General features: G+C 44.3%; 1 protein-coding gene across 1 annotated transcript in view; it reads right to left on the reverse strand.

Annotated features, from left to right (window-relative positions):
* The window catches only part of MAPK8IP1 (mitogen-activated protein kinase 8 interacting protein 1), a 69339-nt gene extending 65458 nt beyond the window's left edge, over window positions 1–3881 (reverse strand). The window contains exon 1 of the mRNA XM_056851502.1: window positions 3768–3881. Within this exon, the coding sequence (XP_056707480.1) occupies window positions 3768–3853 (86 nt within the window). The 5' untranslated portion in view covers window positions 3854–3881. The remainder of the gene's footprint in view (window positions 1–3767) is intronic.
* Window positions 3882–11564: the final 7683 nt, after the last annotated feature.

Raw genomic sequence — 11564 nt, forward strand, 5'->3', positions numbered from 1 at the left:
GTACTTAAAGGGCTGTCATATAGAGGATGGTGCAGAGTGGTTTTCCGTTGCCCTAGAAGGTCAGACCAGAACCAGTGGGTTGAAATTAAATCAAAAGAGTTTCTGGCTAAACATCAGGAAGAACCTTGGCAGTTAGAGCGGTTCTTCAGTGGAACAGGTTTATTCAGGAGGAAATGGGCTCTCCTTTGGAGGTTTTTAAGCAAAGGCTAGATGGCCATCTGTCAGCAATGCTGATTCTGTGAACTTAAGCAGATCATGAGAGGGAGGACAGGAAGGGCTGCATCACTGTTTGGCTCTCATTGCCCTTTCTTGCATTATTATTATTATTATTATTATTATTATTATTATTATTATTATTATTATTATTATTATTATTATTATTATTATACTCTCTATTCCAGCTGAAGCCGACTCTGAGTGGCTAACATCCAGTCAAAACACAATACAAATCACACAATATATAAATTAAATTCCAATATAAATTACTAACAATAAAATTCGAACAGTGAAATCCAGTTGGTGCCTATTATTCAGCACAGGTCCATGGTCAGCCTGGGGAAAAGCAATCAGGGTCCCCAGTTAAAACTCAGTGAGATAGAAACAAGAAGGAAAAGGGAAAGGAAGCCCAACGATGCTAGATACTGTTGCTGCCCTCAACTGTAAGCCTGGTGGAACATCTCAGTCTTCCAGACCCTGTGGGACTGCGCTAGATCCCGCGGGACCCTGGTCTTGCTAGAAAGAAAGTTCCACCAGGTGGGGGCCAAGGCTGAAAAAGCCCTGGCCCCAATCGAGGACAGCTGGACATTCTTTGGGCCTGGGACCATCAATGGGTTGTTATTTGTCAAGTGTAACGCTCTCTTGGGGGAATACCAGGAAAGACGGTCTGGCAAATACAATGGTCCCAGACCATTTAGGGCTTAAAACCAGCACCCTGAACCTGATCCGGTACTCCACCTGGAGCCAGTGCAGTTGTTGAAGCACTGGCTGCATATGTGCTCTCAGAGTGGTCCCAGTAAGACCGGGGCTGCTGCATTTTGTACCAGCTGGAGTTTCCGGATCAGTCTTGAGGGCATGCCCAGGGTAATGCCACTTTAGGGTCAGGAACCAATTTCCCTCCAGGCCAGTTTGGCCAGGGTTTTTGTTTCTTTTTTGCCAACTTCTAGGCATGGAGTAAGGGTCACTGGGGATGTGTGTGGGGGAGGTAGTTGTGAATTTCCTGCATTGTGCAGAGGGTTGGACTAGATGGCCCCGGTGGTCCCTTCCAACTCTTATGATTCCATTATTTTATGAGGTAACGGAGAGGCTGCTGTACTAAAGTGTTGCTTGAAGGCTCTCTGAAAGTTTCTGATTAGCCACTGTTGGAACCATGATGCTGGACTGGGTGACTCCTCCAGCCAAGCTCTTCTTAAGCATTTGATGGAAGGGATGGTAAGGGGGCTCTTGGTAAAGGCTGCCTTTGCTACTAAAGCAGTACCTTGAAAATTTGTTTTGTTGACTGGCTCCAGTTCTGGATACCTGTCCTCTTTTTGAAAAAACAAAACAAATACTCTTTGCTATCACAGCATGTTGTACCCTGAGACCGAATCTGGGCTATCATTAAAAAATTCCTTTTTTTCACCTATAGAAGTCGTATGGCAAAACTCGCAAAGGGTGTCACTGAAAGCTCAAAACGAATAGTTGTTATACCCAGAAGCATCAACAATCCTCATAGTCTGAGATGTGATTCTCTTCTTGTTATGTACATAGGAGTGATTCTGCTCTTAGAAGGCTTGTTCTCGCAACAACTTGAGCCTTGTCTTTTGTCCTTGGGTCACTTGAAACTTGTGACTTTTTGAGTTTACTGCCACAAACTATTGTGATCACCAATTAACTCCTTTTTAAACCATCTAGACTGGGGCTATTGGCCATGACAGCTAAATGGAACCTCCATGTTCAGCTGAAGTATGCTTCTGAATAGTAGCTGATGAAGCTTCAGGCTTATATGGAAGCACCTTGTTTACCTTTCTCTGCATGTGGTAAACTGGAGCCTGAATTAGATGGCAGAGGGGCTGGATCTTGGCTTGGGAACAATTTGATCATTAACTGGTCCCTTTGAGTGCTAACAGTCAAATCAAAGAGAACACAGAACTAGCAGGTTATATGATGTAAGACAGAACTATTTCCACACAGAATCCCACTTTTACCATTTCAAATCTGCTCTACCAGAGTCCCTGCTTTCCTGCAGCCTGAGCATTCCGGAAAGCCTGTTGTAGTTAAACCTTGCAATGGAAAGACAGTCACAGATCTTGGCTCCCCTTCCAGATCAGAAAGGATTCCAACTCTAAGGCATCACACTCCAACCAGACAAATATATCAAAAAAATTGAAACCAGCAGATGAGGCATCCAGAAAACCAAGTACCATCGAGTCCTTCAAATTCTTTTAACAAAAATAAGACAATTTCATGCTGCCCTACTGCCCAGATGCAATGCATACCTTCTGGAGCAAAATAATAGATCTCTTAGGCATCATATGCATCTACGTAACCGTAGGCAAATGGCTTAGGTCCCTTCTGACTGCCCCTGGTCCTGATCATGTTCCCTTTTGCACCTCAAAAGCATTATATTTTCTTCACAGCTGTGGATCTTTGATTTTTCAACTATTTAACCCTCTTATCGAACAGCATAAATCTTCCATTAAGCTTCTGGCTTGGGTTTCAATTACAGCATGAAGGGTACATAGTAGGAAGGACATTTTCACTGGCACTCCTATTTTAATAGAGGATTTTTCTGAAGAAAAAAAAATGAAGATGTATTCATGGGAAGGGTTGGGGGAAACCTCTACAGAATAGCATAAGGGGAAATTTTGCAAAGACAATACGGCAAGTGTGAGGAAAATGGGACTTCAGTGGGGTTTGTGTATAATACTATGAGATGGAGATTGTGACAGGAAGATATGGAGTAGGAGGGTTACTGAGGTAGGAACGTGTGCCAAGCAGGGAGCAGTCTTAATCTCAGCTGTATTCAGGGAAATGCGAAGAAGAACCTTTCCCATTTCCTTTTCTCAAAACAGCAGCAGGAAAAAAACAACATCACCGCCTCCCTTCTGTAGGAAGAGCTGCTGCCCATTGGCACCTCAAAGAGTCATTCATGCATTCGCCAGGGCCAGGTACCCCACCTGTTTACAAGAAAAGGGGAGATATGCCACGAACGCCCACCTGGTGGGTGATGGTTCACGATGCCAGAACCTCATGGGGCAAGAAATAAAGGGGATCATCTAGCAGAATGGGTTGCAGCCCCCTCTCCCATCTATTCCTAGTAGCCTCCCTGTACCCCACCGCCTAACTCCCAGGGCCAGGACATGTACCCCCACCCCCTAACTGTACCCCACCCCCTAACTCCCAGGGCCAGGACAGGCAGGGGAGTAGTGAGGAATCTTCCCCTATCTGTAATCTCATCTTTCCTCTTCCAACGCATGGCTTGGAACAGGCATCATTTACCCAGATCCTTACGGTCAAGGGCAGGCTGGTGTGATGATTTGGGGGTGGGGGAGAGGCGACAAGAACCCCCCCTTCGTTGCCTGGACAACCACCCCACCCGGAATGAAGGGGAAAGGTACATCGAGGGGGAGCGAGAAGCCCCCAGCCCAGGTAGGCTTGGAACAGCGGGGGGGGGGGCTGGCTGGAGAAGGGGCGGCGGACTCCGAGGCTGCTGCTCCCCCCACCTGCGGCTAAAGCATCTCCCTTCGGGAAGGGGCCCCGGGGGGCCGAGGCGGGGGCGGCGGCGGTACCTGAAATTGGGGGGCGAGGCGAGATGCAAGCCCAGGAACGGGGAGGATCCAGCGGGGGACGCGGCTCCTTTCTCTCTCTCCGCCATTCTCCCTCTCCATGCAGGCGGGAGGGGAGGGGAGGGAGGGGAGGGGAGGGGAGGGGGAGGCTGCCGAGGCAGGCAGGCAGGCAGGCAGGCAGGCAAGGCGAAGGGAGGCTTCAGCAGGACAAGCGGGCAGCGGGTTCCCGGGGCGAGGGGTGCGGGGAGGGGCGCCGCCGCCGCCGCCCGTCGAAGCCGGCTTCCCACCTCGGCAGCTGCACGCCAGATGTCGCCCGGCTGCAGCAGCAGGGCCGCCCCCCTGGGCTGGCTGCTGCAGCAGCCCCCTCCCCCGGGGAGCTGCAGCAGGGGAAAGCGGGCCACCGGCAGGGAGGCGGCCGGCGCGGGGCCGGAGCCGAAGCAAGCGGGGGGGGGGAGAGGCGCAAAGGGGGGAACCAGCCCCCCGGGGTGGGGCTGACGTCGGAGGGGAGGGGGAGGGGCCCGGCCGAGGACGGGAGGAAAGCAGGTGGCCGCGGGAGGCGGGATTCTTCGACCGGCCCATGTGAAGCTGCCTTCTACTGAACCAGACCCTCGGTCCATCCGAGTCACTATTGTCTGCTCAGACCGGCCGCGGCTCTCCAGGGTCTCAGGCAGAGAGGTCTTTCGCATCATCTCCTCGCCTAGTCCCTTTAACTGGAGATGCCGGGGATTGAACCTGGGACCTTCTGCACGCCAAGCAGAGGCTCCACCACTGAGCCACAGCCCCTCCCCTAAAAGAATTTCCCCCAGTTTAGCTTCGAATTACACATGAAGCTGCCTTCTACTGAATCAGACCCTTGGTCCATCAGAGTCAGTATTATCTGCTCAGACCGGCAGCGGCTCTCCAGGGTGTCAGGCAGAGAGGTCTTTCGCATCACCTCCTTGCCTAGTCCCTTTAATTGGGGATTGAACCTGGGACATTCTGCATGCCCAGCAGATGCTCTACCACTGAGCCACAGCCCCTCAACGCTCCTTTACTATTGTCCAGTGTATGGAGCCCCTTGACAGAATATAGCACTTTACAATATTCCAGAAGCAAAGAGGTCTGGTCTCTGCTTGCAAGGTGCTTACAGTAAAGTCTAACAATGCAGGTAAACGTTGGAGAAGGGAGGGGAGAGTCAAAAGTGAAGAAAGAGGAATGAGCACAAATGCACTAGTATATAGGCCTCTATGGGGTGCCAACACCCTGTAGGTGTAGTGGGGGGTGATTTGAGGCTTAAGAGTCAGGTCTCTGAAGGTCATTTTTATCATTCCCTTTTTTAAAGGTTGGGGAAGGCACTGGAAAACCACCCTGCAAACAAAGTCTGCCTAGGAAACGTCGGGATGTGACGTCACCCCATGGGTCAGGAATGATCCGGTGCTTGCACAGGGGGCTACCTTTACCTTTTTAAAGGTGCTCAGGGCAGAGTTCATGCGTTAAGCAAGGAATAGACCTTAAATCTTCCATGGATTTAGCACAGAGCCCAATTAAATTAAGGAAGTCAGGACACTCACTTTTTAAACTTGCTCTCTAGTTGAACTCATGCGCACTTAAGGCCCATGATCAGTAATGGTCAGTTCATGACAAGGGCAGAGTGGAAAATCCTTTTACCATACCATGCACTTTGGTCCTCAGAGAAAACCAAATCAAATGCATGTCCAGCTACATGCATAGTCACCAGAATGACATCCTGAGCACACAAGTAAACTTAACCAAGAAGGGAGGTTTTCATTGATTTAAAGAGCGGAATTGTACCTTGAATGCAGTCCCTCATTCCATGCAGTCAAAGGTATATCTCCAGTGGTTTAACTGTATAAATGTAAAATAAACTGTTTCACCCTTGTGTTTGCCTGCTTAATGCATGAGTGTGCACCCATTTCTGATCTTCCACTTAATTTTCCTCTTACCCATATCAGGAAATATGATTGAATCCAGTAGATGAAGTCAAGTAATTTCTTAAGCACAAATTTACATACTCTTTCAATAGGCTCCCAGTTTTATACTGCAGTTTTATGTACCTGGAGGGAACCTAAGTATTCAGCCATTTGGCCCAAAACAGGATAGTCTACACCACAGCATATAACAGAAGACAGACTTTTTACCTTTTTCTGTCAAAGCTAGCTGCAGTCAGGAGCTTTGTAATAATCCAAATTGTTTTTGTTCTCTCTCAAGTGTGTACACACATGGCTACGCCTGGCCATGGATATCTAAAGTTGCATAATCTTATCTTCTATACTTCAAGATAAACATATTCTTGATAAGTCTAGACTTCACAGCTTTAACCATTCTGATGGTTTTGTTTCTCCATTCCTATGTGGAAAGGATACTGGAATGGCATTTTAACATTTAAAATGTAGCGTACAAAAATATTTAATGACATTTAAATGCAGTCATTTTTGCATCTTTCCCGGCAACATGTGGATTGAATGACTAAACTCTGGACTATTTTTATAAGCTATTCTTGAGAAGGCAGGCATAACTCATTACTGTCACTTTTGAGGCACATAATATTGACAAAACAGATTGTTCTGTAGTAGGGCTAGTGTAAGGTGGGCAAATTGTTCAGTGAATGCTGACACTTGCAGGGGTGAATTGTGTTCGATATTGAGGTTCCTATAAAACAATTTATATTTCCTGATATAGTAGGATATTGTAACACATTTGCTCAGGAGAAGGCCACACCTGATAAACATTTTGCTAACGTTAGCAAAATATTTCCAATTCTTAGATAACTTGGTTTAGCCCTAGAAAACCTATTTTCTAACAACTACGTCACCAATGAAAACAAGCTTTTATTGCTGACTAGTCCAAAAAGGGTCAGTTAAAAAAAAAAAATCAGTTCCAGCCTCCCCAGTCCCTTCAGTTTTAATACGCTCTTGATTGACAAATGCAGTACAGCTAGGAACTGGAGACGCATAAATAACTGTTTGCTATTTGCACATGATCCAAAACCATTAGTTGTACAGTCTATCGAAATTGCATTCACACTGAAGATGCATGACTTTATTTGCACCCCACCCCATGAAGATGGAGCATACCACTATTATCTAAGCAGTAATTGACAACAGTAACAATTACAATTAATTTAGGGATGTAAGACATAAAATAATTAGGATTGGTATATTTATATATTGCTTAGTATTTTCCAACTCTTGGGAAAATGGCAATAGGTTACCTGTGCATTCCAGGATTACCTGTGCCTGCAGAAGATGTTTTCCAATGCTGACATGACTCTTAAACGCCTGAAAACAGGACTGCCACTGAAGAATATTAATATATTAATTTTCTTAAAAATCAGTAGAGAGCACATAATATATGGTGGTCTAGATAGACTGTGAGCTTGTTAGTGTTTAAACAATACAATTGGATAGTTTAAGTGGTTACTTTATTCAATGAAATTTTCATCCCTAGCACAATTCCCATTATTCTACAAAACCGATCAATAGCTTTGTCACCTCTGTTTGCATTTGCAGCTCCTAGGGCTCCAATGACGGGCTCCAATGACTAATCTAAGTCAATCTACTCAACCTGTATGTAAAATATACTCTACAAATGTACAACAGAACTCCGAGTTAAATGGCAAAAATCGTGTGTTTGAAAGAGCTGAGTCATACTCTCAGAATTCATTCTAACAATGATATATGCATGAAGTACAGGGTAGGAAGTAGGAGAAACCGAGCAAGAGAGTAGGGATATGTTATAGAGTTATTTTCCAGGGCCCAGAGTTCATTTCTTCAGGTATGTATCTCTGTACATTCTCAAGCTCGTTCTTACATCAAGAGTTAGATATTCATAAATGAAAGTTGATTTTTATAACTCTGGCTTGGAACAAGTATGCGTAGTGATCAGTGCAACTGTTAGTAGTATAGCTTTTCCATTACTGACCCTTGTTGTGTGTAATTGGAACTGGAACATATTTTCTAAACCTTATTTCATCCTACTACTCAGCCACAATCATTCTTCTTGCAGTAATTCTTTCTGCTACAGTGCTAATTAAGGGCAAAACTTGCAACCTGATATGTTTGATGATCTTTGTTGACAGTATTTAAATAAGGTAAAGTGTACGTTTTTCCCTAGTGAGAGAGGCATATGCACAATAAATACACAATAACCCACTTAAATATGCTGGGGTGGCAACCCTATAAATTAATGATCTCTAACAATCCTATCATTAATAGACTTGCTCAGGTTTTGCAAACAGAAGGCATGGCTTCCTTTATTGAGTCAATCCCTCTTATGTTGGATCTTCTGCTTTTCCTGCTGCCTTCCACTTTTCCTAGCATCAGTGTCTTTTCCAGTGAGTCTTACCTTCTCAAAATGTGACCAAAGTACAATAGCCTCAATTCAGTCATTTTAGTGTCTAGGGAGAGTTCAGGCTTGATTTGATCTAGAACACAATTATTTGTCTTTCTGGTGGTCCAACACCACATGAATCCAAATATGCTGGATTCATTACAATTTACTGACATACAGCAAATGGGGGATAAAGATGTTTATACAACAAATTAATAAACACAACAATAGTCAAAGCTGGAAAACATTTCAAGGAAGAGAAGTCACAGTTTCCGAATCTGAAGTGTAGAAAGTGCATTTCTTTTCTATTCTGCAGTATCGAATAAGACTGAATTCTTCTCCTGCTTTCTACCATTTGAGATTGAATACTTAGGAGCCAGGCCATTAGATGAAATGGATTATACATAGCTTTCTCTAGGGAGGAGCCAGGCATAGTAGTTTAGAAAGTAGACCAACAGAGAAGAAATACTAGTTGTTACTTCTTTTCAGAGAAGCATTTACTAGTCATTTTCCACATACCACCTAATTACATTGATAACGTCTTATAAAATTGTATGACTTCCCCCATGACTGCATAGTTTCAGGTGTCACCAAGTCCATTTTTCTCCTTACCAGTGTTCTCCGGTCCAAAGGCCGGATCCCTACTTCAGGTAAGAAAGAGTCAGTGTTCCCATTATAATGGAGAAGGCCATCAAGCAATTTTCCAGCTCTATATACTGCCAAGAAATGTCACTGCTGTGAGGTAAGTTTTGTGGTACACAAGGAGACTGAGATCATCGAGGCTGGATTAATATATAAACAACTAAGAAGATTTATTTATTTACAGATTGGTTCAGAGTAGTTAGACTTTTCTACAACGCTTTCAGGCATAAACAGACTTTTATTGACTAGCCACTAGGTTGTATCCTCTCTCACACACAGGATTCTACACTCAACAGCCTAGCCTTTCCCCAGAGTCAACTGTACAAGGTAGAGACAGGCCTCAACCAGGTCTTCTGTTCTCTCCCAGAGATAGAGCCAAACTGTTCTGCCATACTACCAGGCAGACAGCCCTTCACTCTGTCTGCTCTTTTTCCTGAGCCAGACCTGAGCGGTCACTGCTCTCTCTCTAAGGCAGAACACAACTCTTTCTTCTCTTGTGTTCTCTCCAACATCTCATCCCCCTTCTCCAAGGTGACTGGATGATACAGCAGCACTCCTATGGGCTCATCTGAGTGGGTAATTTTCCCTTCAGGGCAGGACAGCCTCCGGTCCGTCACCGTGGGCCATCAGAGCAACATTACTAGTTGTCACTTCTTTTTAGAGAAGAGTTTACTAGTTGTTTTCCACATACAACCTAATTACAGTAATACATCTTCTAAATCTGTATGACTTCCACCATGACTGCACAGCTTCAGGTGTCACCAAGTCCATTTCCCCCCTTACCAGTGTTCTCTGGACCAAACCCCAGATTCCTACTTCAGGTAAGAGTCACTGTTCCCATTACAATGGAGCAGGCCATCAAGCAGTTTTCCAGCTCCATATACTGCCAAGAAATGTCACTGCATCTGTGACTAGCTTCTTTAGCTTCTTGGAATTCGCTAACACAACTAAAGTACTTTACAGAATACTTTACAGTACTTTATTCTGGATAGCTCATTCACTGCATGATACCAGCTAAATGAAACACTCTTCTCAAGATCTTGGAAAACATGGCAATTCCCATTGGTGTGATGCAGAGAGGGCCAGCAATCCCGCCAAGGCTACATTGAAATCAAATGATGGAACACATGATAAATAATCTGACGGAACTATGAAGGCTGGTTGGAATTCCAAAAGCTCAGTAAGATCAAAGTGAGGCATGCAGTGCAGAGCATGTAATCTGGGAATATTTAAAGATGCAAATTCACTGCAACCTATAGTTGTGAAAATAGAGCAACACAAACGAAGTGCTGAAAAAAGTTGATACATGGAAAAGATGTCAGCCTTGCTTAATCCAAGTGACACCTTCCCCCCATATAAGTAATTACAATGGATTTGGTTCAATCCATGTCAGAAGCTTCCTGTAGTAAAAGGGAAAATGCCAGACTGCTATGAAATCTTTCTTTTTGAGGAGCACACTCGTAAGAAGAAAATTCACACACAAGAAAGAATGAAATATATTCTTGTCTGACAATAATTACTTTGCCTAATAATCCAAATTCTGGAACAAAGTAGAGCTTGCAAATCGGGTTCTCTCTCTCATTCTGTGTAATTCATTTTGCTTCTGCTAGTCTTGGGAGGAGGAAGAAGCAACATATGGCATCGAAGCCATGCCTTTTGATCACAGGAAATCTTATTCAACAACTCCTCTGGTTTCTGAAATTTCACCAAACATTATAAATGCATTTTCAAGCATCTTTTTAGGTATTAAAAAAAGCAGAGGCAATTTCATGGAAGCAGAGTTTTGTGGCAGTTACATTCTGCAGCATTTTCAGTTTTCCTGCTGAAATGCAGTGCATACACAGCCCTGCCCATAGGAAAATGATCAAGTGCCAAGAATACCTCTTCTCAGACTCATTCCATCTGGGAAAAATTGGTCATTACTATGCAGCCACTTCAGAATCACTCAGGTTACCCTTATGGAAGTCTACACATTTTCATTGTTCTCATCCAATGCATGATGTTTCTCCTGTCTGATTTTCAAGAGTCTCTATTTGGAGTGTTTTAACAGGTGCAGCAGCATTTGGAACCATGGTGAGCACCATGATCTATTTTGCATGTTTTATCTCATCCCCTTTCAATTAACAGCAGAGAGAGAACACTTAGTAAATGATGCTCTAAATGGAGCAACAAGTGGATCTGTACACGAGGTAAATGGAATATACTTTGGAATGAGCAAGTTTCATTCCAATGTCCTGTCTTAGCAGATTCCAAACGCATCTCAGGAAAGCCACATATTTGTTCCCTGGGCTTTTGTTTACTGATGAACCTTGCTCACTGCATTCTGCACTGGAGTTGCAGTATCCTTGTGTGGCAGCCATCTGGGTTACACATTCACACAGACACTCGACAGATGAAGTTGGCCAACATTCGGATCCTTCTGGCAGCAGCACTGCTATGCTACTGCAGAGGCCACTCCAGCACATGGATGTTGTCTTGTCAATCTCCCATCTCAGGCTGTAAAGAAATGAAAGAAACCCAAAATCAGTTTTCCCCCAGAAAGGAGGGAGTTTTCTTCAAACTCAATGCATCCTCGAAATAGTACTTCTTAGCTATTATTTAGAAAGTCTTCATTGGAGTAGTGGTCAGCCTGGCCAGACACTACACCCACTCAATCTGCAATGTTGAACCTGACTTTTTACCCTCTTCTCTCTTGTTTTACTGTTTACGTTTTAAAAACAAGATGTATGAAATTGTGACATTGGTGTGACTCACCTTAGTTTGAGGCATGACTGCTTATGGGTGACAACTCACCAGTTGAAAAGGAACAGTATAATAAAAAACATTATT

Source organism: Euleptes europaea, chromosome 6, assembly GCF_029931775.1.
Source record: "Euleptes europaea isolate rEulEur1 chromosome 6, rEulEur1.hap1, whole genome shotgun sequence".
Classification (NCBI taxonomy): domain Eukaryota; kingdom Metazoa; phylum Chordata; class Lepidosauria; order Squamata; family Sphaerodactylidae; genus Euleptes; species Euleptes europaea.